This window comes from Euleptes europaea, chromosome 1 (genome assembly GCF_029931775.1).
Source record: "Euleptes europaea isolate rEulEur1 chromosome 1, rEulEur1.hap1, whole genome shotgun sequence".
NCBI lineage: Eukaryota > Metazoa > Chordata > Lepidosauria > Squamata > Sphaerodactylidae > Euleptes > Euleptes europaea.
In genome coordinates this window covers 106,435,126-106,461,944 of record NC_079312.1, presented here as the reverse complement: position 1 = coordinate 106,461,944, position 26,819 = coordinate 106,435,126, and the positions used below count along the sequence as shown (strand labels likewise).

General features: G+C 42.2%; 1 protein-coding gene across 1 annotated transcript in view; it reads right to left on the bottom strand.

Annotated features, from left to right (window-relative positions):
- The window catches only part of LCP2 (lymphocyte cytosolic protein 2), a 50,600-nt gene that overhangs the window by 7,339 nt on the left and 16,442 nt on the right, over positions 1-26,819 (bottom strand). The window contains exons 2-15 of the mRNA XM_056866683.1: positions 26,263-26,325; positions 25,691-25,737; positions 13,858-13,923; positions 9,259-9,290; positions 8,519-8,556; positions 7,887-8,073; positions 7,327-7,427; positions 6,671-6,734; positions 6,338-6,412; positions 4,669-4,694; positions 4,559-4,578; positions 4,349-4,453; positions 1,891-1,921; positions 316-328 (exon numbers count right to left, since the gene is read on the bottom strand). Coding sequence (XP_056722661.1) covers positions 316-328; positions 1,891-1,921; positions 4,349-4,453; positions 4,559-4,578; positions 4,669-4,694; positions 6,338-6,412; positions 6,671-6,734; positions 7,327-7,427; positions 7,887-8,073; positions 8,519-8,556; positions 9,259-9,290; positions 13,858-13,923; positions 25,691-25,737; positions 26,263-26,325 — 868 coding nt within the window. The remainder of the gene's footprint in view (positions 1-315; positions 329-1,890; positions 1,922-4,348; positions 4,454-4,558; positions 4,579-4,668; positions 4,695-6,337; positions 6,413-6,670; positions 6,735-7,326; positions 7,428-7,886; positions 8,074-8,518; positions 8,557-9,258; positions 9,291-13,857; positions 13,924-25,690; positions 25,738-26,262; positions 26,326-26,819) is intronic.

Genomic DNA, 26,819 nt, shown 5'->3' with positions numbered 1-26,819 from the left:
CTGCAGGGGTGCCTCTGGGTAAGGCTAGAATTCTCCTCAAAAAGTGAATTTGGATAGTTGCCAGCTTTGTGACCAGACTATCCTTCCAACCCCAAACCTCTGTGATGGACTTCGGCCGCAGACAATAAACTTTATCACATTTATCACACTGTTCTCAAAATCAAGAGCGAGGCCGTAAGAATATGCAAGGTCCGCAGCACCTGAACACTATGGAAGAAAAAGCCTTTGTAGAGATACCCAAGCACTAATCTAATTCCCTCCCCCGAAATGTATTTAATTATAAAAATATACAAATAATAATGAAACATTACATACTGACATCTTCCACCTGAAAGAACATAAAATAAGTTGAAATTAGAACTGTTGCTAGTTTTAAAAATCCAGTTAATTAATTGTATGCATTTTAATTGACTAATAAAAATCTGCATATTAACAGAAGCAATTGGTCCGAAGAACAAAAACATTATTTATTTTTACGCAGTATCTTCTTTCTGTTCCCCAAAAGATTAGGTCACACAAATGTTTACTACCCAGCCCATTTACCTGTCATGGCCACCCATAGCAGGCTAATGGGCGGAGGTTAGTGGATCTCATATAGAGCTATTAGAAAAGCAATTACTTTCGGTGGTTCCGAGGTGCTGACCTTTTGCCAGCATTAGAGCTGAATTCCCTGTTTCCCTGATGGCATCCCTCCTTTGCTGCTAAATGAGTGGTTTAGGGGTGCAAACCTACAGATGGGATGACCCCACATCATCCCACCTGGACATTTTTTGTTGTCGAGGGGGAAATGAACAGTGCTAAATTAGCCAATACAAGAACCTCATCCTCTGAGGGCCAAACTAAATGTTACTGTTTTTAAGGAGTTGGGGTCTGGGTTCCTTGGACCCAACTCATGTTCCCCCCCATCCGCTCAGCAGCAGCAGGGAACAGCTTCTTAAAAAGAGAGAGAGAGATCTCCAATGGGCTTGGAATGGCGTCACGGTGGGGGAGGGGCTCCTGCATCCCCCCAAGTCATTTTCCCAGGCAAAACCCACACCGGGTTAATTCCCTGATGTTGGTGCTCCATGTGCACTGATACTCCACGTGGAGCAGCAAAATCAGGGAAATGACTCCTCCAGCAGCAGGAAAATGGGTAGGGGCCTCTCCTTTCCTGTCCTGAGCCTGTTTGGTCTGTCCTCTTTTTTTTTTTTAAAGAAGTTGTTCCCCCACAGCTATTGTGTGGCTGCTGAGAACACGAGTTGGGTTCTTTAAAAACAGTTAGTTTGACCCACAGAGGACTCAGAGCTAGTGGCTACTCCCAGCCTTGTGCCACCAGGAATACTACCCAGTGGCATGAGAGAAGTGCATTTGTGTGACTTGCTGTAGAGGGGAGAAGATGGGGATATTCTGTCCTCCCGTTATTTTTCTGCAAGGACTACTTCCTACCCCGCACTGACACCCCCGGGATGTCCAGATATGAAATATTCCCTTTACCCATTATAAGACTGATGAGCTATCACAAGTTGAAAATAATTGTTTTAAGGAGATGGGTTTCTGAAAGGAATTGCTCAGCATCACTTAAGAATTATCTAGGAGGGTGTCAGTGCTGCTGTGTACAGAATATAAACACGTCCCAGAAGCAGCTGCCGTTATTAAAACTGTGACCAATCTTAACAATCTTCTGCTGGTATTAAACTAGTAATTGCATTCACTAAAAAGGAACTAAATTGTCCCTTTAGAAAGTATCTTCCTGTTGAAGCTAAACGAGATTTAGCCCCGCTAGTTCTTGCAGCCAGGACTGCTTGGAAACCTCGTACTGATGGCAACACATGTAGCATTCAAGTATGTTTTTTTAAATAGGGTTTCACGTGTAACAAATGTACCACAGACTTTTGTGATCAGCATACTCACTTCTACCTTTCTTTCAGATGCCTGGCTGTTCCTAAAACGGGAAAATATATTAAAAAAATTAATTGTGCAGATAGTGGGAACGAGTGATTTGCAAGTATGGGATATATGTATATAAAATGAAATCCCATGGTCATTATGTCATTGTCATTTACCTTGGAAATTGCATTTGACATTTAAATTGGATCAGGCTGACAAATCAATAATGCAAAAGATTCCAATAAAAAGGGAGAAGCACAGCTGACAAGGGACAGCCTTGTCTAACTCCTCTTTCAATTTCAAATGAAGCATATTTATTGACACTTTCAACACAGATTTAGACTAAATTAACTGAGCCCTCTGAATGATGTATTCTCAAAAATGAAAAGCTTTTAGAGAGTTTTTCAAGAAATAGCTTTCTAAACTATCAAGAGCCTTTTCAGCACCTTACAAAAGAAAAGTGGTAGGTATTGTAATTTTTAACACCCTCTGTTAAATTCAGATATTTACACACATTTGAAGGAATATGCTTATCAGAAATAAATCCAGACTGATTTAAAGTTACATATACTTTGATAGGATGTTCTTTAGTCTAGAGACCAAGGTGGTTAAATTGTGTTAAATTGTAGAACTCCCTGCCCCAGGATATGGTGATGGCTGCCAACTTGGAAGGCTTTAAGAGGGGAGTGGACATGTTCATGGAGGATAGGTCTATCCATGGCTACTAGTCAAAATGAATATTAGTCATGCTGCATACCTATTCTCTCCATGATCAGAGGAGCATGCTTATTATACTAGGTGCTGTGGAACACAGGCAGGATAATGCTGCAGTCATCTTGTTTGTGGGCTTCCTAGAGGCCCCTGATTGGCCACTGTGTGAACAGACTGCTGGACTTGATGGACCTTGGTTTGATCCAGCATGGCTTTTCTGATGTTCTTATGATTTAATCCTTTTTCCAACCCTATACCATTTCCTCGATAGAGATTTCTCTCCACCAGCCCCACTATGAAGCAAGGCAGGGGAAAAGTATAGATTGCAAAACTGAAATTATGTGTGACATTCAACCCACTTTGAAAAAGGTTGATACTAGCTTTGTAAAAGAAAATACATGTTGATAGATAAGCACAGAAAGGCTACTTTGGGCACAGAAACAGGGTAATCCTATGTACTTTCCCCCAGGTTATCATATTTAGTATGGTTGAATGTACTGTTCAGTGCCTCCACATCATTTTGTAACATATGAAGCCATCAATGCACACCCCAGGTCTTCTTAGAATACCGCAGGTACTGTATGTTGTAGGGAGGAGGAGCTCTTCACAGGGCCAATCAACCTGCACATAGGTTGCACAGAATTCCTAAAAATCAGGGGGAAATTTGCAAAATGCAGCATGAACAAGCATGTGCTAAGCCTTACCATGCCATTAATCCTCCTGATGTCTCAGACAGAGAATTACCTCTAGTCTCAGAGCCCTACTGCTGGTGGAGTGATTGGGAATGGCCAGAAATGCAGTTGAGAGAGAGAGAGAGAGGTTTAACACCGCCTTCCTGTCCTAAATTGTCCTCACATGCTGACAAGTTTTTACCACTATAATGTCCAGGTTGCCCGCTATGATGAACAAAGAGTTAATCTCTGAGAGAAGCTCAGAGAAAGGGAGTGGGCAGAGCTAAGGAACTCACTGTCTGTTCTGAAGAAAGGAATTGAATTCTGATTTTGGTAACCTGTGTGTTCAGAAGCTATGTTTGACTCTGGGAACAACCTGAGGACTCAGATTTGCCTAAACTGGTGTAAAACAAATCCTGTAGAGTGACCGGCAGAGATCGGGAGGAAAGGGACCCCTTCTCAGGTCACTGGAAGGGAATAGGCTCTGGGAAGGAGATATTCCAAATACAGGGTGTTGTTTAGGGATTACTGCCACAAAAGTGGAATATATCTATAGTGAGAACAGGAAGGAGATTTGAGGAGAAATCTCCACACTTTTGTGTTTCTCTGGGGAAGAGAGATTATATGGTCTCCAACGTCCCTGATAGCTAGGCAGCACAGTCTGAACAGAAACATCTATAAGAAGTTCTGGGAACTGAACTGAACTTGTGAACGGAATCTAAGTATTGTAATACTGTACCAATTAAGCCATCTAAGACCTATGCCCTCTCTGAAGTGAAACCGATAAACAGCTCTAGTTCTATGTTTTTCCTAATCACCATTTCCCCTCCAAATCTATCCCTTGTACAGTGTTTAATAAATCTCTGTTATTTGTGTGTTAGCTTGGAAAAGTCTCGTGTCTCATTTCTACTACGGTAAAATAAGTACAGGGAACTAAGAAGGAGAAAATTAAAACTCCAAATAAACATTCTGACAAACAAGTAGTCTCTCTCCCCGTAAACTCTGGATGAGAAAGGGGGATCGTGATACCCACATTCTTAACATTAAACCTTTCCCATGGTCATGTGAAGCTATTTCAATAAATATAAATCTATATTTACTGTATGGGTGGTGGCATCCATCTAGAGGCAGGATTATGTTTTTCGTGCTTTTCATTTGATGGCACAGGAGGCTTTTGTATCTTTGCCAGCTCTTCTCCCAGAGATCTTAAACAGAAGGGGAAAAAGATGTAAGGGGTCAATTGCTTTTATTGTCCCATGTTAAAGGGTAATTTTGACCCTGTGTGCCAGAGAAAATTAATTTTTTTTTACCTGAGCTGTGGTGTCAAAGACTGCAAGAAAGTAAGAAAAAGTTAAAGGAAGTGGTAAAGATATATTTTTTTAAAAAAATGAATTAAAATGTGGTAGAAATGATGTCTTACCATTTCGGAACGCATTCCTCTTTTGGCTGAAATGATTTTAAATTGAAATCAAAATAGAAAAAAGAAAGTGAAAGTTATTGGTTGTGATGGTTTCCCTAATGAGGTTTCATATGGCTGTGTTGTGATGTACTGGACCGGGACCGGGGTTATGAGGGTTCAGATCTCCCACTCAGCTGTGAAGTCTGCTGGGTGACCTTGGGGCTCTCACTCTCTCTCAGCCTAACATACCTCACCGGGCTGTGGTGGGACTATGGTTGAGGAGAGGAACGCACACGAAGCTGCCTTACACTGAATCAGACCCTTGGTTCATCAAAGTCAGTATTGTCTACTCAGACTGGCAGCAGCTCTCCAGGGTCTCAGGCAGGGGTCTTTCACATCACCTAACTGGAGATGCTGGGGATTGAACCTGGGACCTTCTGCATGCAAAGCAGATGTTCTACCACTGAGCCATGGCCCCTCCCCATGTACTCTGCCCAGGGCTCCTTGGAGGAAAGGCAAGATCAAAATGTAAAAGATAGATATTGGTGTGACTTTAACTTGGCAGGTCTGAGCATAAGAAAATATAGCTCTTTGGTCTGAACACATGTGCAAACAGTGAAATGCTGTAATGTGCTCCAGAGAGGCAGTGGCATATTCAATATGGCCCTATTGTATAGACGTGTAACTGAAAACGGGGTGGAAGATAAAGAGTTTTAAATGTAATGTCTGTATTCACATCTTTTTTTTTTAATGGATCACATTGTCCCATTATGAAATACAGGTTGAGCATCCCTTATCCAGACTGCTTGGGACCAGAAGTGGTCTGTATTTCGGATCTTTCCGTATATTGGAATATTTTTGAATTTTTGCATATACATATTGGGGATGGGACCCAAATTCCTTTATATTTTAAATACACTTTATACACATAGCCTAAATGTAATTTTAAACAATATTTTTAAATATTTTTGTGTACATTGAACCATCAAAAAGCAAAGGTGTAACTATCTCACCAGAATACCTGTACCAGCGGTTGAACAAGAACAACAAACTAACTAACAAAGGCAGGTTTTCAGTCTTCACCTACGATGCAATGTACACTGTATTTAATTTTTTAAGGTGAGAGGAAACACTGAAAACAGGCAGCATGGATCTGCTTGCATGCCATCTTGAAGGGTCCGGTTTTCAAATCAATCCAGATATGGGATGTCCGGATAAGTGATACTCTACCTGTATATCAAGTATTGATTTATTTACTTCTTTATACCCCATCTCTCTTCCCAATAGTGATACATCATGATGAAGAGCCATTCAAAAAAATTGCTATGATAAATGAATTTCACATTATATCCTCCAGTATACTTTTGTTTTCAGGAAGCTTTTTGATCTTTGTAGATTTTTCAGCTCTTCCAAAGGGTACCCAACAGAAATACCCATGATGTTCCAAGGTTACTATACTTGCCCTTCCTTTTTTTTTTACAGGCTTACTCAGTTACATAAATACTGTTTGGTTATCAGCCCATAGCAGGAGCCCATAGCAATCTGCTGGAGCTTTACTTTTTAGGTCTCAATCACTAGTTTTCTAACAGCTTGAAATATATATTTGCCCATGGGCATCTTTTATCAGTATGTTGTATCATTTGGAAAAATAATGTTAGCTGTTAATTGAAGATGATAAATAAGTGCTAACCTCCTCCTAGTAGGTCTCTGTCAAATGGTGGCCCAGATCTATTCAGTGGGGGCTTTTTGGTTCGATCTATAGGAGCTGGAAGGAAACAGAAACAGTGTTTCAAATATTATGCTAATATATAAACCTCAACAAAGCATTTCACATAACTTCTACATTACATAAAATAGAATTCCTCTTTAGAATTACAATAATAATAGAATTAAGTACCTGATCTGTTAAGAGGGTCAAGACAAAGCTGAAAGATCCCTTTCCAAAAGAATGCCTTATGTAACAAGCGATGGAAATGTACCAAAGAATGTGATTTAAAAATAGGAGAGAATAAAAACTACTTACGTTTAAATATTTTGATGTTTTTCTCTCTGTTACTCTCATTGCTTGAAGGTGAAGTGAACATTGGCTGCTAAAGTAACAGATTCAGTCAATGGTCTAAGTCAGTCTTTGCACTATGATTATTTGATAATACCTGCCAATAGATATCTGAAAACTATGAGGGGCCACAGAGATGTTCTTTCCCTGTTTTTGTACACATTTTTTAGCTTAGGAGGATAGTCTGTGGGTATATATAAAAATTAGTGTATTGTTTTGAACATGTTGCCAACCCATCTCTAACTGACACGCACCCTCCCACCTGCAGAGAGAACCTGTAGGCAGTTTCAAGTCAACAACATAAACAATCAGGGACTGTTTCAAAAGTGGTCTAATGAATTATGCCTGGAAGGTAATAGAAAATGTGTACAGCAGAGATACTGATAAACTGATAGTTGGTAGTTTCCCATTTCTTATTGCATGTACAGATGCAGTACCATGATGCCAACCTCCAGGTACTAGCTGGAGACCTCCCGCTATTACAACTGATCTCCAGCCTATAGAGATCAATACACCTGGAGAAAATGGCTGCTTTGGCAATTGGACTCTATGGCATTGAAGTCCCTCCCCTCTGACTCAACTCCAAAAATCTCCAAATATATATATATAAAAATAAAACATACCGCAGCACCTCTGCCTCCATGAGCTGCTGGTGTTGGAGAGGGAACAGACCTCTGAGGAGGAACAGGAGGCTGAAGAGATGTTTTAACTGGTGCACTTCTATCTAAAGAAAACAAGAACAGTCAAAAATATACAGAAAAATACACACATTCCTTGTATTTGGTTTTACTATGGTCTCATTAGACATTACCGTTTAAGGGTACATTTCAGAGAACTACAGTTAAATTTAAAAAATTTAAAGTGTGAAATGGTAATGAATAGCCAATGGCTGTTAAATCTAGGGAAAGGGAGGGAAATTAAATTAATCTTTATGTGATGTAGAACACTGTTTTCTAGCTACTCAGTTGTTTACTTACAATAGGGCATATCTCAACAATATCTCTCAAACTGCAAATAAATGAAGTTTAAAAAACTTTATTAGAAAATTGTTGATTAAAAGTTTGGATTAGAAAAAAGCCCTCCATGCTGCTTCCTCAAAGCAACACTAAGTGCAATCCTACGAACACTTTCCTGAGCATAAGCCTCAATGAGTAGGCATGACATTTTTGAAAGCAGATTTTACCTATGTATTCAGAGGGTGTTGGAATTGATTTGGAAGGAAATATAGCATTACGGTGCGTCTCCTCATCATTTGAAGGAGGAGGTTCATAGTCGCCATCATTTTCATCCCCTACACCATCTTCATCATTTGGTGATTCATAGTCTACTCCAGGTTCCTGGTCATCTGGACATTCATAGTCATCACTTTCCTGTCGAAAAAGAAGTGTCAGCCTGCTACAGTAGCTTAACATAGCAAAGTTGTGGTCTTACACCCATGTGTAACATCAACAAAGGTGTCCTCCTGCTGAAGCCCAATGAGCTCCCTGAAATGCTGCTCTTGGGAGACAGGGAGCACTCAAGGATAGTGTATGTGGGGGGGGGGATGAAGTGAGAGTCTATAGTGGGAGAGGAAACTGGTGAAAACTGCCTTACTCCTCCACAGCTGGAAAATGACCTTTGAATTCAAACCAAAGAATTTTAAGTTGTAAGAAGATCTTGAAGAATAAAGAGTTTTATTTTGCCTTTTTTATATATAAATCCAAAATCCTGATTTTTAATTTAACAAATACACAGGAGTATTGTAGAAGTAGCACAGACTTTGTCATAATTTCTGTCCCTTCAATTGTATAACTATGTGTTTTAAAACATACTTACAAAAGAAGACCAGCTATCAGCTTCTTCTGGTCCAAAGTCTGTGAAAAGGCAACGAAAAAATAGCTATACATTTTTGGCTGTGGTTTTTTCTCCACTCTGGCTCCCCCTCCCCCTTTTCCCTCTGCAACATTCTGTATGCAGTGTGCTGTTTTTAGGCCTGGGTTTGGCGTTTTACAAAAATAATGATAAAAAATCCCCTCCCCTCCCGCTCCCCCCATGAAACTATTATCCATAGAGCTTTCTCCACAACCTTGTATCCTTCTTCACCTTTTGCATTTAATTTTAAAGTCATTGTACTTAAGAAAGCTGGATGCAAGACAGATATTACACTAAAATGTACTGTTATTCAAGATGTAATAAAGTTTTAAAAAGAACAGCTATCACCTTCTTCTTGCCAAAGTCTGTGAAAAGGCAACAAAAAAGGTTCCTTAATAGCTATACATTTTCAAGTGTATCAAGTTCCCATTATTAGCTGCTGAGGTTCTGTAAGGAGAATTGTGGTGTAAACAAGATTAGCATTTATGCATAGCCATATCACCATGGATCACATTTTTTTTCTCCTGATACATTTTAGGCTCCATCTTAGGGATAAATACTGTTAGGCTATGAATTGCTTCCTCCCTTTTCAGCCCACACTGTTTTAAGAAGCCATTCCTGCTGATAATAGTTCTCTAAACAAAACTTGAGCTTGGCCAGAATATCTAGCCACTAATTGGTTCATAAAAAGAAAGCTCTTTTACCTGTATTTTGAGGAACCTTCTGTGTATATGTACTGTAGTAACATTGGGGAGAAAATGACAGCAATTAATATTTTCACACCTTAACTATAAACTAAAAATATCCAAGGCATAACTGTACTTAGTTAAAATTATCCATCATGTATCCAAACAAATATGCACTTTATTTGATCTCCAACTCATTGGATTAGAGAGCCAGCATGGTCTAGTGGTTAAGAGCAGTGGTTTGGAGTCGTGGAGTCTGATCTGGAGAACCGGGTTTGATTCCCCACTCCTCCGCGTGAGCAGCGGAGGTTAATCTGGTGAACTGGGTTGGTTTCCCCACTCCTACACATGAAGCCAGCTGGGTGACCTTGGGCAAGTCACATTCTCTCAGCTTCACCTGCCTCACAGGGTGTCTGTTGTGGAGAGGGGGAGGGAAGGTGACTGTAAGCCGGTTTGATTCTGCCTTAAATGGTAGAGAAAGTCGGCATATAAAAACCAACTTTCTTCTTCTTTAAATGAGTAAAAAATATGGCATTTGCAATTTTGACATAAAATATTTTCAGGGTACTGAATCCCCAAAAGAACAAAACTGACTGAATTTTGATGGAGAATTAAGAGGCTTGGGATTGCAATTGAATTGCTTACTGAAGCCTACTAATGCTCAGTTCATCTTTGCCCCGTTTAATGACGTTTTGTGGTTTTATGCTGTTTTGAGATTTTTGGGAAATGATATAACATTTAGAATAATAGAATCATAAGGGGTCACCGGGGCCATCTAGTCCAACCCCCTGCACAATGCAGGAAATTCACAACTACCTCAGTGTGTGATTGACGCATTGATGCAGTTCTCCCAGTGGGAGAAGGGGCGGGACAGGGAGGTGGTGGGAGGTAGTCAGCTCCCCTAAACTGCTTCAGCCTGTCACTACTCCCCAGGACCAGTGTAAAGTTACTCTCCCAAAAATCAAGACACTCATGCAATGGGGAAGCCCAATTGCCCCCCAAGCTATGCCCCCCACAACAAGTCTCAGTGTAGCTGAGGATGCTGAGTACACTGCAGCCAATCACACATCCCCAGCAGCTGGGCACACCTTCCCCCCATGACACAATCATGCTGCATAAACCTCAGCCAGGACGCTCAGGGCTCAAATCTTTGGGTGTTGCACCTTGGTTATTGGAAAACTGACTACAGATCCACTCCTGAGCCCAATTCAAAGTGTTGGCTTTGTCCTTTACAGCCCTTCATGGCTTGGGACTGGGGTATCTGAAGGAGCGTCTTCTCCCATATGTTCCTGCCCATTAATTAAGATTGCAGGGAGATGCCCTCCTGACTGTTACACCAATTAAAGATGTACACGAGAGAGGGCATTTTCTGTGGCAGCCCCACAACTATGGAACAACCTCCCCAGTGAGGTGCAGCTGGCTCCTGATCGTTGATCTTCAGGAGACAGTTGAAGACAGTTCTATTTAGGACTGTATTTTTTATTGATTTAGCTTTTATTATTGGCAGTACTGTTTGGAGTTTTTAAACTGTGACTTCTATGGGTTTTATGATTGTTATTTTTATTGTGTTTCTATAATGTTTTATTTATACTGTAAACCGCCTTAAGTTCCGCAAGGGAGAAAGGTGGCTAATAAATGTTTTAAACAAACGAATAAATAAGCAGAGATCACCACATCTGAGGAGGTGGGCTTCGATTCACAGGGGGATCACGCTGGGATGCATTTTGTTAGACTTCATGGTGCCATTGGACCTCTGTTCAGATGCAACAGACTGACGCAGCTACTCCTCTGTGGTCCACACCCCCTTCCCACTCAAACACTCTGCTGGCTGCTGTGTGCAGCTTGCCTTGGGGGAGAGCTGGGGGATGGGCCAAGTGGTACATAGGTGTCCTCAATGGGGGCGGTCTCTGGATGGAGGGGAAGCTGAGGTGCAAGGGGCTAGATGACAACAATGTGCCCTTGTGAAAGGATGTGTCAAGCAAAATGACAGATGTCTGGGGTGGCTCATCAGATCGACCATCCCCTTCTCTCTTTTGCAGTTGGGAGGGGGCAAAATATTGGCTGGCCTCTCCCCATGTAGGGATCAAGTCAGGGGCCCAGACCATACTATCCCAGTGCCTTGCCACTAGGCCACACTTGTCTATGTGGTGTTCCGTGCCCAGCTCCACATGGGTGGTGGTCAGGTCACAGATGTAGTGGAATGCCTAATGCCCAATGGCAATCCTCCTTTGTAGTTGCCTTGTCTTGGGTGTGGGGGCTGTGAGATTGAACACAGTGTCCGTCTTATGTTTTGCTTTTGATTGGACCATTGCCAAAGGAATGTGTGGTCTTTCTTTTGGCCCTGTGCCCAGTCTCTGTGGCTTGGACCCATGCATCCTGTCTGTTATGTGGGCACCCTTCCCCAGTGGGCAGGGGAGGAAGGTTAATGCTGAGGGTGCTCTTTGTGCCCCAATATCTGCTGTTCCATGCCTGGCAATGGGCAACTCATCTCACTGCAACTTGGACGCTCATCTCTATACTCCATAGGGAGGGGACTCATTGCATTGGAAGGTGCTGGTTGTCTGCCCCTATCTGTGCCACACAGAAAGATGCCACTGACCACTGCTTCACAATAGGGGGTATTGCTGGGGTTGCTAGGGACTCTGCCATGCTTGCTATAGATCTGTGCGTGGTAGAAGGGCCCATGTTATTCCCCCTGCCTGCAGAATGTTCATAGGGAACTGACCAGAGATGTTATTATGCTGGTGGCCAGCTGCCAATGACAGGATTGGGCTGTCATACTGTCTAATTCTAAACTCAGTTTTTGCCTGAAACAGAAAGTGGCATTATTTTCTGTGAGCAAATCAATTCACAAGTAAAGATCTCAGTCTAACAGCCCACATGTTTGGTGCAATGAAATTCCAACGGCCATAGTGAGGAAGCAAAACTGCATGTTCTGATTTTTATAGAGTTGGGTCTGGGTTTCCTGGTTCTACTCAGCCACATAGAAGCTGCAGGAAATGGCCTTTTAAAAACAAAGGAGAGCCCAAATGGGCTCAGAATGTTGCCACAGAGGGAGGAAGCCATTTTCCTGCAGCCAAACAATACTGGGGAGAGTTATTTCCCCATTTTTTCCACGCCATGTGGAGTATTCTGTGCATATAGAGCAGCAAAAATAGGGAAATAACTCCCCTCAATGCTATTTTGGCATGGCCTATGGCCATCTTGGACCGACATTATAAACAAAAGCCAAAAGACCAATGCTTATGTATTTGTGCTATACCAGTGCTGGGGGATTTAGCCCATTATGTACTTGATAGCCCAACATATGTACAACCCAAATTTCTCATTGGAATATTAGCAAGACTAAGCTTTCATTCTGACAAAGAGAAAATAATATTTCTGCTATCAGATACTGAAGATCATACCAAATGATCATACCGAATGGCATTGTACACCCTGGCAGCAAAGAAAATAAAGGCCAAGGCTATCTCTTCGAGAGCAGTTGTTGTCTATATTGTTCTATCAAAATTAATTATTTTAGGGTCATTTATATTATTGTAATTCCAGTTTTATAGCCTGATTTTATTATGCATATTTGATGGTATTTTGGCATGGGAAAATGGTTTGGGAGGAAGGCAGGAGGACTTCCACCCCCTGCAGTGGCATTTCAAGCCTGTTTGGGTGCTCCTTTATTTTTTTAAAAAAAGCCATCCCCATACCTCTTATGTGGCTGCGGGGAAGGTGAGTTGGGTATGGGAAACCTGGACCCAACTTTTCAAAAACCAAAATGTTTAGTTTGATCATCATTCTGTCAATAAAGCCCAGAAAATACTATTCCAGGCTGAGCTGAGCCCAGTACATCAGAGTGGTCTAGCAACTGAAGCTACACCTCAACACAGTGTTTGATGAGAGAACCAAGTGTTTGTTGCCCCAAACTCCATGGTGGATAAAATAGTGTTAGGTAGATACAATGCAAGGATTTTTACTGAAATCATTGAATGTTTCTTTAAGTTAAAACTGTGAAATCCAAGTCATAATGAGACGTGCAGCATTGTAAGTAGAAATTTCATGCTAACATGTGTAATTATCATGCTGATACTTTGTGATTGTAGTGTATGGTGTAGTGGTTAAGGTGTCGGACTAGGACCTGGGAAACCCAGGTTCAAATCCCCATTCACACCATGGAAGCTTTCTGGGTGACCTTGGGACAGTCACACACTCTCAGCCTTGATGGGAGACCTCCAAGGAATACGAGGAACGTGACACAGAGGCAGGCAATGGCAAACCACTGCCAAGCAATAGCAAACCACCTTCAAACATCTGTTGCCTTGAAAACCCTACGGGGTCATCACAAGCCAGCTGTGACTTGACGGCAAAAAATTGATGATTGTATGTATGTAAATATCAATAATTTCCATGTTAAACGCCAGGGTATGGAAAAATATGTCCATGAGCACTTAACATAAATGAACAGCTATTACTGAATGTTTAATTAAACTATTGTGAGATTTCATATTCATTCATTGAGCACGATTTAGTAATGAAATGCTATGGTGCCCCCCTCAACAATACTCAGTCATCTGGATAAGAATTATCTTTCTTCTGTAGCAACAATAAAATACTATATATTCCTACCGTTTTGGAAAAATACTTCTTTTTTCTTCATTTCGGTTTATATCCATACTTAATTTACTTAGAATTCTAAAATTAAAAAAGAAATAAAAGAACACTGTATTACCAAACAAAGCAGCAATTATTTGAAGAAGGAATTCTGTATTACAAATATTGGGTACCATTCAGGCAAAGTGAAGCATTTTTATATTGCACTAATTACAATGCAAGAAAATTAAGCACATACTTTACCCTCCTGGTAGAATCAGTCGGATTAAAATGTGCTTAATTTTGACTAAATTGTGACAGTAATTTTTCTTAAATGGTTTGGTGGCAAATTCAGGCTGCTGACTGAGTATGAGGATTCTTTCCAGTTTAAGATGGGAGTGAGACAAAACCTACATTATTTTCTATTACTTTTTCTCAACTCCACCACCAACATACAAGCTCTTCTGTTCATCTCTGAAATGATAAAGATTAGGATCATTTTAAAACCAAAAAATAAGGACATCCTAAACGTGGTTTAAATAAATGGATTTATTTGTTACAATCCTAGATCAGGGAAGACTGACACAGAGACAAGAATCATGAGCACATCTATATACAATAAAATTCTGGGCACATAATAGGCTGATCTCAATAGTGCAGACATACTTAATAAAAAGACAAGCAGCTGCTTCCTTGTTGGACATGCCAAGGCTCCAAATCTGGCAACCTTAAAAGTGGTTTCATTAGAATAATCTAAGAGGAAAGGGGAAATATAAAATTCATCAGGACTGCCTAGAAGATTCAATATAGAGACTGAATGTCCCTGTACAAAGGACAATACAATAACACATGGTCAACTGTTTCAGCCATGTCCAATTGGCAAGGGCAAACGCATTCAGAGTAACGGATATGTGTATACCTCCCTTTCAAAAGCACTGATGGTAAAGCAAAGCATTAGAGCAGGCCAAAGTGAATGTCTTTGGCATGTAGGGAATTCTACAAAGGCCACATGAAGTATTCCATGGGGCCTAGTACTACATTTCTCTGGCAGATGGTGTAAGATCAAATATTGGTCTAACATAGATGCAGGTCTTGAAGCCTGCTTGTTCCTCCCTTAAAATATTATTCTGGTCAAGCCAGTCCCAGAACTTCCATCCTAAGTGTCTAGCATAAAGTTTGCTTACTACACTGAGCAGACTAGTTGGGCAATAGTTAGAAGGATGATAATATGGGAATGGGATGATAATATGTCTGAGGATGGTGGCCCCACCCCCACACGCGTCCGCTTCAGAGGAGACTCCAGTGAGTAGGATTGCCAAGTGCCCGGTGGTGGCGGGTAAAATCCCGCCAATCCACCGGGCTGCCCGCCGACCACCTGAGGGCTGGCGGGCAACGCGAGCACGCGTGCCTGTGCGACGCGTCCACGTCCCTTTCGGTTTTACCCGGAAGTGACGCGGACGCTCTAGCAGCCTCTGCCGAAACTCTATGGAAACTGGAAGTGACGTAGGCGCATTGCGCTGCACACACATGCGCATCATGACAGGCGCGTGGGCGTGTTGGCATGTTGTGCCAGGCGCATGCACGCATCGCATGCCAAAGAAAAGCTCCCGCAGGTGGATCTGCGAGACCTGGTAAGCCTACCAGTGAGGGATGGCCTCACTCAGAGATTGCTGAGGAATGCAGCTAGGGTTGCCAACCTCCAGATAGCAGCTGGAGCTCTCCTGCTATTACAACTGATCTCCAGCTGATAGAGATCAGTTTACCTGGAGAAAATGGCCACTTCGGCAATTGGACCCTATGGCATTAAAGTCACTCCCCTCCCCAAACCCCGCCTTCCTCAGGCTCTGCCCCAAAAACCTCCCGCTGGTGGTGAAGAAGGACCTGGCAACCCTAGAGGCATCCCAACCAGAGATTCTGGGGAAGAGAGCACAGGTGAAGCCACACCTGGAAAGGCACCACTAGCAGCCTCAGAGTCTGCCAGGCACAGTACAGGCCTCAGAAGGGGAGTGGGGCTCAGACAGCAGACTATATTTGGGAACAGGCCAGAGGAGGACAGCTGCAGCTGGAGCCTCCTGGGGCCTGGGCAGGCAGGAAGAGCAGGCTCTTAAAACCTCAGGGGAGGGCAGGGCAGGAGAAGGGAGGGCCCAGCCAGGGAGGCCGTTGGCCCAGATTCCTTTCACTCACCAAGGGCCTTCCTCTGAATAAGAGGGCATTGGGGTAGGGTTGCCAACCTCCAGGTGGTGGCTAGAGATCTCCTGCTATTACAACTGATCTCCAGGCTACAGAGATCAGTTCACCTGGAGAAAATGGCCACTGAGATATCAATTGGTTCTTTGCTATCAAACACTCAGAACTGAACCACGATTTTGACTTACTGCTGGAAGAACAGTAAAGGTGTTATCTTTGGTAAGCATCCCCTGCCACCCATGAGATACTTGCAGATATAATTGTATGGCGGACTCAGAAGACTTTGCCGTGGTCCGTTTAGTGCATAATTGAAAGGCTTTATCGGAATTTAAGAAATCCCTACTTTGTTCATCCACTTCCTTTTGTAACTATAATCACGGAGCAAGTCTACGTTCAATTTCTTAAATTCATGGACAATTTGATCCTTAATCTTTAGTATCAGGGCAAATTACTATCTTGATGTGACCTAAACATGCTTTTAGTGACTAGCATAGCAGCAACACTGTGCTGCAACAGAAGAAAATGAAAGATTTAGTTTGAAACAAATTCCATACTCAACCTTGCCTATCAAATGAATACCAAATCAAGTTATACAATCAGTTCTCATAGACATATATTGTTAAAAAGTGATCTGTTCCCTTCAGGCCACCACACTAGACCCAGTTTGCTTCTTCATGAACATTTATGATTTGCATCCTTACACACTAAGCAGCACCTCATTAAGATCTTATTTTATAATTGTTTTCCTTCCTTCCTTCCTTCCTTCCTTCCTTCCTTCCTTCCTTCCTTCCTTCCTTCCTTCCTTCCTTCCTTCCTTCCTTCCTTCCTTCCTTCCTTCCTTCCTTCCTTCCTAGAAGAAAAGCTATCCCATCAGCAATCTTGCACTTGCAAAAAAAAAAAAAAAAAGGATTTCATGCCTATAAGAGGACACCTATAAGGGGAGGGCAGCAAAACAGCCTGGCTCCATTCCATCCAGCAGAGGACTGAAACTGACCCATACTCGCTGTGAAACTGACTAAGCAGCCTCACTCACAAATAGCTACCAGAGGAGGGGTTGGATAAGAGGGACAGAGAAGTGGGATGGAGAAGAAAGAATGGGCATGGGGAGAAAAAACAAACAAAATGACAAGTATGCACAGGACCAGCTTTCAATTTGGGATCGAGGCAGACTTTAAATTTGTTGTAAAACAGCATCCTGAAAATGTGGGGAAAACGCGAGGGGAAAGAGAGGTGATTTCTGAAGGTTGAATAATGCAAGGTAGTTGGGGGATGACCATGAAAAGAACAACCCATGTGTAGAAAGCCAATAAATCACAGAAGTATAACGATCAAGCTCTTACCCAACCCACCAAAATACCAGCAGAGGGCGGCTAGAGGTATACTTTTGTGATTCCGCTGACGTATTACCATGAATGGCTTTATTGCCTGATGTGGTATCAAAAGGATGGCTATATTCCTTAATGACTGTGGGTGTTTCAAATCGCTTTTGATCCCAGTACAATCTTATTGGATTTTTTGAAGGAGATGGTTGTTGAATCTGATTTGGACATGTTCTTCAACTTGCTTACAGCAGCCAAAATCTGTATTGCAGCAAATAAGAAAAAGTATAAACCTCCTCCTATCATGGAGTAGTATCAGAAGATTTAGAAAATCATGCAAATGACAACATTAACCTAACATGTAAGGTTAAAAGAAGTATTAAGTAATGTTCCTAACCAATTTTTTAAAAAGTGGTCAAAGTTTATCATGTATTGGAATAGCAAAGTTTAGGATGAGGCGATGTCTTATGCAGCTTTTAATTGGATCTAAAAGCTTGTATACTCTAAGTTACTTTTGCTCTTACTTTGCATAAAATTTTTAAAAAAGAAAGAAACTTGCTGCTCATTTCATGAGTCATTCTCTTACTCCATCTCTTATCAGCCAGTCTGAGAAAGTTCTATCTGGAAAAAACCCTGATTACTTGGAGCATCTGATAGTATCAATCCTGAGTTAATGTCAAAGCACATGACCTACTTTTACTGGCACAGTAGAAGGAAAGCCCCTTCTTTGTTTCCCTGTAAGAATAACACCCCTGTAAGAGTAACAGTTCACCAATGTGCTAAAATCATCTTGGTGGTGTTTTATTAAAACAACCTTGATCCAACATATGTATTTCATTCCGTTTTACCTTTACTTCAAGCAGACTGAGACTGCATGCACAGTGCTCTTTCTTTTCTTCATACGAATGAGATGAGGATGAGAGATATTGACTTGTCCTAAGCCACCCATGAGAGTTGGGTAGAGGTTTGCACCTAAGATTTCCTGTTCTAACACCCATATAACATTGTATGATGGATCTCCTTTTGTTTTATTTATTTATTTTCCCTCAGCAACCATCACTATCACTCCTGACACTTCTGGATTGTCTCTTGTGGTTGAGGGATCTGCCAAAAACTCTTTCTTTATATAGAAGTTTAAAACATAGCACAAGAGAGACTTAATGAAATAAAAACTCAAAACTGTTTTATTTATCTCTTTTTAGGAAATAGTAAAGTCAGGTTTTCAGGGAGGTTTCAATAAATAATTTGGGCAGGTTAAACAATAAACAGGAATGGGGAAACTTAGGATATTTATAAATAATAGATATTTTGGAAGCAGGATGTATCTGATGTTTTTCACAGACAGGTGTTGATACTTTTATATAGATTGAGACAGAGAACCTTTGGGACTCACTGCTTAGTCTAACAGGTGGGCAGCCCATTCCTGAAGGGGGGGGCAGATAGGTGGCAGGCGGAGGCAGCACAGCTGCACCGCCTTCAGAGTGGCTTGCTGCCAGCACAGTATTTTTGGAGAAAAATCCTGTGGAACTCTTCATAGAGTTCTATGGGGCTGTGCCACGAATTTGCAGGCATATCATCATGCCAGAAAAATGGCTCCTTTCCAGCCTGAAAGAGGATAGAAACCTGCCTAAAGGCAGCTCCTCCTCAGGGAATACCCCAGGAACACCCCTCAGGATGCTGGCATGAACATTCAAACCAGACATATCAGCAGCAAGGCAGTGCAGGTGCAGGAGGCTGCGTGGTGCTCCGGGGACAGCATAAGTCACCCTGCACTGATCCAGGCCAGTTTTCACAGTACAAGTGGCATGGGGGTCATGCCAGTTCCTGTGCGGCTCTGCCCCCCCTTCAGGATTGCATGGTTAAGCTTCTTGAATCAATATTTTAAATGTTGACGGAGTCAGGAACAAACACACAGATTTTCCAGTTTTCTTCCTTAAAATTTGTTAGAGATCATCCCCTTCACTTAGGAGCTTCCCCAGGGAAGGACACTCAAATCACTTCCCTCACATACAAGATCCTACACAACTGTAGGATCTTGATCCTACACAACTGTGTTCCGCTCATTCCAGCTGCCAATCTCAACTGTCAGCTTCAACAGTCAGTTTTCAACTGTCATTTTCTAATGGTCTCTCAACTGCCAACTGCTGAATTCTCAGGTGTTTTTTCTCCCCTTTTTGAACCTCCTGTTATTCTAGATTCCATGACCGGGACAACTCATCATTATGCAGGTGTTCATGACACATTGCTTTAACAAAAAATATGTAATATTTAACTATATGACAACTGTTTTAAAGGAGGAGTTGCTCACAATGGTTGCAAGAAAAGGACATTTCACAAGGCCTTTAGATTATTTGGCCTAGTGCTTTGAAATCTTGGGCTTCAGGCACTGGACCTAAAATGGGTGAGTATACCACTGGCCTCCAGTATGGTCTCAGCCAAATCACTAGACTTCAGTTTCCCATCAGTAAAATAGAAACAATTGGGATTTATATCTCAGGGCTGAGGTATGAAATAGTGTAATATTCACCTTAGGGATCCTGTGGACTGTTAGTTTAACCTATTTTTCTTCTTACTATGCTACAAAGAACTTTACTATATCCTTTATTTCCGAGGAGGGGGAAGGGTTCCTCCCAATATTATCTCTGTACTTTTAAATCTGAAGGCAGGTGCCCTAGCTGGATTAAGCATTATGTGCACAAAAGAGCACTATATGCACACATATCATCAAGATCATCTGTGCTGGATTTAATGTCCCCCTGCTTCCACCTTTCCCCAATCAGCTGATCAGTGCTATCACCAATCACACAATATTCACCACTCTGGCTGCTGTAATGGCAATGGCAAACCACCCCATAAACATAGCTTTCCTCGGAAATGTCGTGATGTGACGTCACTCCATGGGTCAGTAATGACCCGGTGCTTACACAGAGGACTACCTTTACCTTTAAGTGCAGGATGTTCACACAGAGTGGTAGAAGAGAGGAAGGCAGGCAATATACAAGCAGTATGTAGCTGAACTGCACCAAACAACTCCACAGAATTCATGTGAAGCAAATTAGAAGAAATAGCAACTCCTCTGCATTTATTTTTGTAAACTATTTCAAGAATGCGGCTTGTGTGTCTGCAGCTAGGTAAGGAAGGAAGTGTGAAAACCACACTGCTTAGTTACAAGACTTTTGCAATTGATAAAAGTCCAGGCTTGGTAGCAACACTTGTGGAAAATATTACTCATACCCGTCTCCTCCCTCCCACATGACCAGATCAAAGTGTGTGTTATACATTAAATTTGTTCTTCTTCATAAGTCAAAATGGTAAGAACACCAGCTAGCCCGCCAGAAAACAAAAAAAGACAAATCAGAAGAGAAACAAAGCCTATAGTTCTAAAGACTGCTTCTGAAAGAGGGTGATATGAGTGTTTTTTCTCCACTGATCACTTTTTGTTGCTGTGCTTCATTCATCATGGATGCCCTTTAAGGTTTTTCCCCTGTATTTCCCAAACAGTGTTATTGAGTAGCTAAGAAAATGGCCTCGTGGCGCAGAGTGGTAAGCTGCAGGACTGTAGTCAAAGCTCTGCTCTCAACCTGAGTTCGATCCCGAAGGCAGTCGGTTTCAGGTAGCCGGCTCAAGGTTGACTCGGCCTTTCATCCTTCTGAGATTGGTAAAATGAGTACCCAGCTTGCTGGGGGTAACGTGTAGATGACTGGGGAAGGCAATGGCAAACCACCCCATAAACATAGTTTTCCTAGGAAACGTTGTGATGTGACGTCAGTAATGACCCGGTGCTTACACAGAGGACTACCTTTGCCTTTAAGTGCAGGATGTTCACATAGAGTGGTAGAAGAGAGGAAGGAAGGCAATATACAAGCAGTTTTGGGTGGGTTGTAAATGAGGATGAGCCTTGGTGTTCTTGTCCTGAATCATGTTAACCCTGTACTGACTCGATTAATTCTTACCCTTTTCTTTTCTCTTCCCCACTAATGCAGAAGGCAGAGAAACCCAGATTTTCCAACCCAGCATCATCATCCAGGCTTTACTGTAATCTTTCCCAAAACTTTGCAGCAAAGCTGGTTTGAGAAAGGTTGGGAAACCCTGGGAGAGGAAGAGGCTGTGGCAGACTGCAAAAATCTTGATTAATAAGTTAATTACTAGAAGAAGATACCAGGCAGAGTGAGACAGGGGACTAATTTTCTCCTCCTGTCTGCCTAGGGTTGCCAACCTCTAGGTAGTAGCTGGAGATCTCCTCAGATTACAACTGATCTCCAGCCGATAGAGATCAGTTCACTTGATTATAAGCCTGCATCTCCTGTTCATTTAGCAGAGGTCCTCAACCATTTTGAGCCTAGAGGCTCCTTTGGAATGTGACACAAGGTGGTAGGCCCAACTTTAAAACGGTTTCCACGGCAGGCGGAGCCACCTACAAAATGATTGCCACTGGAGATCGAGTCAACCACAAAATGTCAGGTCATGCATAAGTCTAACAATAACTCTTCAACATTTCAGGCAGAAACTTTGCTTAACAGGATACCTTTTGAAATGAACATTCTGGTCTAAAACGCATGGTCACTTAGCCCAGTTCCATCCCCGTTCCACCCAGGATCAAACGAACCCGCATTACCTGGAATGAGCAGGGACTAAACTATGTGCGAATGGATCCATGTAAACAGAAAATGCGGGTTCCTGCTGAGTAAGCCCTCCCTCTCCCCCCCAGCTCCTGGTGATTGGTCCTTTCGAATTGACTAATGGAGGCTTCCCCCCCCCGCTTGTAATTTTAAAAGCATTTTAAGAACTAAAAAACAGAGCTACCTGAAAGAAGGGGGGGATCCAAGCCTCGTTTGAAAAAAGACTTTCTTTTTCTCAGAAAAAGCTCCGAAGTAGCAGCAGGCAAGAAGTATTTGAATTCCTGCCTCTTCACAAACTGCCTCGTGATTGGCTGCGAGTGATGCCAATCATCTCTGTTTCCCCTATTTCTGTTTCTGTTTCTCCCAGAAGAGGAATGGGAAAATGCGGGTTCATTTCGCTTCGATACAGGGCTGAAAGAAGAGTAAATAAAGTACCGTCCGTTTGTGAAGATTTGATCCTGGGTGAAACTGGGAGGGAACTGGGCTGGAACGGGGCTGGAACGGGGCTAACTGACCATGCGTTTTAGACCACTGTTTAAAACATTGTACTGTGTATGCACACACACAGCAATGCAGTGAAGGTCCTTGTGATGGCAATGGCTGCTGAAGTGAGTTTTGACACTGTAAAATGTGCTGCCAAATATGCCGGTGTGATGGTTTTAGAAAAAAGGAAATTGCATAGTAGCTAAAATTATTTTGCTTAAAGTGAACAACTCAGAACCAGGCATTAGAAGAGAGTGGTCTGATGCTGTCAGGGTAAAGATGAAGAAACAAGGCAGTGACAGGCTTAGCAGACAGTTCGTGGATACATAAACCATTTATGCAGGGCTGTTTCCCCACGGTCACCCCTACTGACTGCTTAGGGGGCTTTCTTTTGATTATGCATGCCTTTCCCCACCGTCAGAGGTCGCCTCATGCTCTCCACACATTTCCGCGCATTTTGCCCGCGTTTTCTGGCTTTTGGCTGAAACAGCATCCAGAAAACACTGGCAAAATGTGCAGAAACGCACAGGGAAAGCGAGGCAATCTCTGGCGGTTGGGAAAGGCATGCATAATCAAAAGGAATCCCCAAAGCAGTCAGCGGGGTGACCGCAGGGGAAACAGCCCTGCATAAATGGTGATAGACACATGAAACTGCCTTATACTGAATCAGGCAATCACTCCATCAAAGTCAGTACTGTCTACTCAGACAGGCAGCAGCTCTGCAGGTAGAGGTCTTTCATGTCACCTAATGCCTTTTAATTGGAGGTGCCGGGGGTTGAACCTGAGACCTTCTGCATGCCAAGCAGATGCTTTACCACTGAACCATGGTCATGTCCTTCTTATTTGCCTATCAGGGACAAACAACAGATTGAAACTCGTCACTTTTATGTGAAATGTATTCAGTAGTTCACTCAGCATAGCTGTTCTTATTGAATCACTGTACTGTTCTCACCTTGGTCATGAGGACCTATTTTGCTGTCTTCTTGTAGCTCATAATTTTTTTATATATAAATATTTATTTATTTCCCATACACCCAACTGTTTTTAATCATTTAGGCATAACCATCTAAATGATTAAAACTATCTGAAAGGTCAACAATCAAAGTTATGAACAATAAAAAATTACTATTAAGCTACTTTAATCTAAAGGACAAGATCATTCAGCAACAGTCACATTCGATCCCTAAATGTCTGATGAAACAAGAAAGTTTTGCGAAGCTGCTTGAAAGTTATCAGAGAGTCAGGTTTTTATTTTCAACTGGAAGAGCCTCGGAGTGACCATGGAAAAATCATCTGTGTTCACTCCGTTCTCATCATTGTAAAAATAAAATCCGACTAACATCAAAAAGCAAGCAAAGACTGATTAAATGCTATAGGTGAGGCTACTGAAAACCACAAACGGGAGGTGAATGATAGATACAAGTGTGAAACGCCTAGTATGCACCCACTCTATCCTGCCTTTGTTGGAGTGGAAATCTGGCCTTTATAACAATTTCTGTCAGGTAAGAGCTGACGTTTACCACACACACACGTCCTACAACCAAAATAAATCTCAGATCAGCCCACACAATCTGGCATTCACACGACTAATATTCACACGAGTAATATTACAGCTTTGCTGGGAAAATGAAAACCCAGACTCTGAGTTCTTTTCTGTCCAAGCCAGAATTATCTGCTGTTATCCTTATTGCCCACCAAAGTGGAACAGGAAGAAAAAGTTTGGCTCTTCATACTACACATCTTGAGTAAAACTTTGTCTTTCATTTCACTTATTCCAAAAGGGGAACAAAAAGTCATGAGTTTTTTTTCCAGCTTCCCCCCAAATTTCTTAATTTTTCCATTGGAAAAATTGAAAAAAAGTCATCAGGCTTATTCATGCGATACATTTTGAGTGTTAAAAGCTTCACCATAAGAAGCATTTAATTCATTCTTTAAAAAGTAAATATTTCAGAGAAGTTATGTTTAGCACTTCCCCAAATTTCCCAGTTTTTCTGTTGCAAAAATTGAAAACAAGTCCCCTGGGGGGAAAGGGGGGGGTTCTTGTTTTCCCTGTTATTTCCCTGTTCCTGCCCCCCCCCCCGGGCTTTGACATCTCTAAGTGAAGTTAGGGAGGCTTGAACATTCACTGGTTCTGCTCATGTCCTTTTCACCAGTTATGAATGAGCCATTTCCCCCCCCCGAACAATGAAAAAGAGAATAATAATATTTTGAGCATACTAACCAGCCACTGCATTCTGTGCCCTTCTGCCTATCTTCTCACAAAGAGGGTGTAACTTGAAACATATTTGCTTTGTATTTATTGCTGCTTTTCCTGACTTAGGGTTCCTATATGCCAGGTGGTCTTGCGTGACCTGCAGCAGAGTCTTTGCGTGTGCCAGGTGAATCAGGAGGGAAGGAATATTAGCTGATTCTTGGGTGGGAGACAATGGTGAGGTAGTGGTGGAGGTGGCCACCCCAAAAATCCTGCCGCCTGAGCCTACCACCTCACCTCTCCTCATTGTATCTGCTGCTGCTATCATACTGCCCCTGTACAAATCTATGGTGAGACCACATTTGAAATACTGTGTACAGTTCTGGTCACCACCCCTAAAAAAAGGATATTGCAGAGCTTGAGAAGGTGCAGAAAAGAGCAATCAAAATGATTAGGGGACTAGAGCAACTGCCCTATGAGGAGCGGTTAAAACACTTAGGGCTGTTTAGCTTGGAAATAAGGTGGTTAAGGGGAGACATGATAGAAGTCTATAAAATTATGCATGGTTTGGACAGAGTAGACGGGGAGACGCTTTTCTCCCTTTCTCATAATACTAGAACGCGGGGTCATCTGCTGAAGCTGGAGGGTGAGATATTAAAAACTGATAAAAGGAAATATCTCTTCACAAAACACATAGTTAAATTGTGGAACCCCCTGCCCCAGGATATGGTGATGGCTGCCAACTTGGAAGGCTTTAGGAGGGGAGTGGACATGTTCATGGAGGAGAGGGGTATTCATGGCTACTAGTAAAAATGGATACTAGTCATGGTGCATACCTATTTTCTCCAGGATCAGAGGAGCATGCCTATTATCTTAGGGGCTGTGGAACACAGGCAGGATGGTGCTGTTGCAGTTGTCTTGTTTGGGGGCTTCCTAGAGGCACCTGGTTGGCCACTGTGTGAACAGACTGCTGGACTTGATGGATTTCAACTTCAAATATGCTTATATCATCCATGATCGGATGATGGGATTCCAACTTCAAATATGCTTATATCATGCATTTTACTTACGGCATTCTTAGCTTTGGAAACCTCTGAAGATCATTTTCAGACATGTTCTGAAACAGAAACACACTCAGCATATTAAAACAGAGTCACTGCAATATTTTATGATCAAGATAATTTTTCAGGTAGCCATTGCTAAAGCAAAACTGAAAGTACAGAGGTTGCATGTATGAGTTGGCTCTCAGACTTTCTCTTAAAAGCAACTGTTTTGTGTAGATTGATTTTACAGAATGTCTCATGCCCCTCCCTAGGGTTGCCAACCTTCAGGTACTAGCTGGAGATCTCCTGCTATTACACCTGATCTCCAGCCAACAGAGATCAGTTCACCTGGAGAAAATGAATGCTTTGGCAATTGGACTCTATGGCATTGAAGTCCTTCCCCTCCCCACCCCTCCCTCTTCAGGCTCCATCCCAAAAACCTCCCACCAGTAGCGAAGAGGGACATGGCAATCCTACCCTTCCCTCAAAATCCAGCCACTTTCCCTCATCGTGCACCATTCACCCACACTTCTTTCTCTTAACTAATCCAAAGAAATAGGCATCTTTTGATATTGTAAATTCTATATTGAAAAACTTACCAGAAACCTTTGCCCAGTGATGCTATGTTTCCGCACAACTTTCTCACAGTCCTTGTAGTTCAACTGCAATGTAAAATGAATTATTCTTAGGACACATTTTGGTAATTCAGAGACAGCCGGATAAAGCAGTGTTCATATGTACATTCCATATGTAGTAAGGCTGTTAAATAACTAATTTACATATGGAACTGATCCATGTTTATTCAAACATGACTTTAATGAGGCCATCCCAGTAAAAATGCATAGAATTGCAGCATTTAAATTATAAGGCTATTTCAGTTCCAGGCTTGTTTATTTCAACAGGACTTGCATTTTTAACACAAGGCCACCACAGGTAGGGCTGCCAATCTCCAGGCACTAGCTGGAGATCTCCTGCTATTACAACTGATCTCCAGCCAATAGAGATCAGTTCACCTGGAGAAAATGGCTGATTTGGAAATTGGACTCTATGGCATTGAAGTCCCTCCCCTCCCTAAACCCCAGCCTCCTCAGGCTCCACCCCAAAAACCTCCCACCAGTGGTGAAGAGGGACCTGGCAACCCTAACCACAGGGGTTT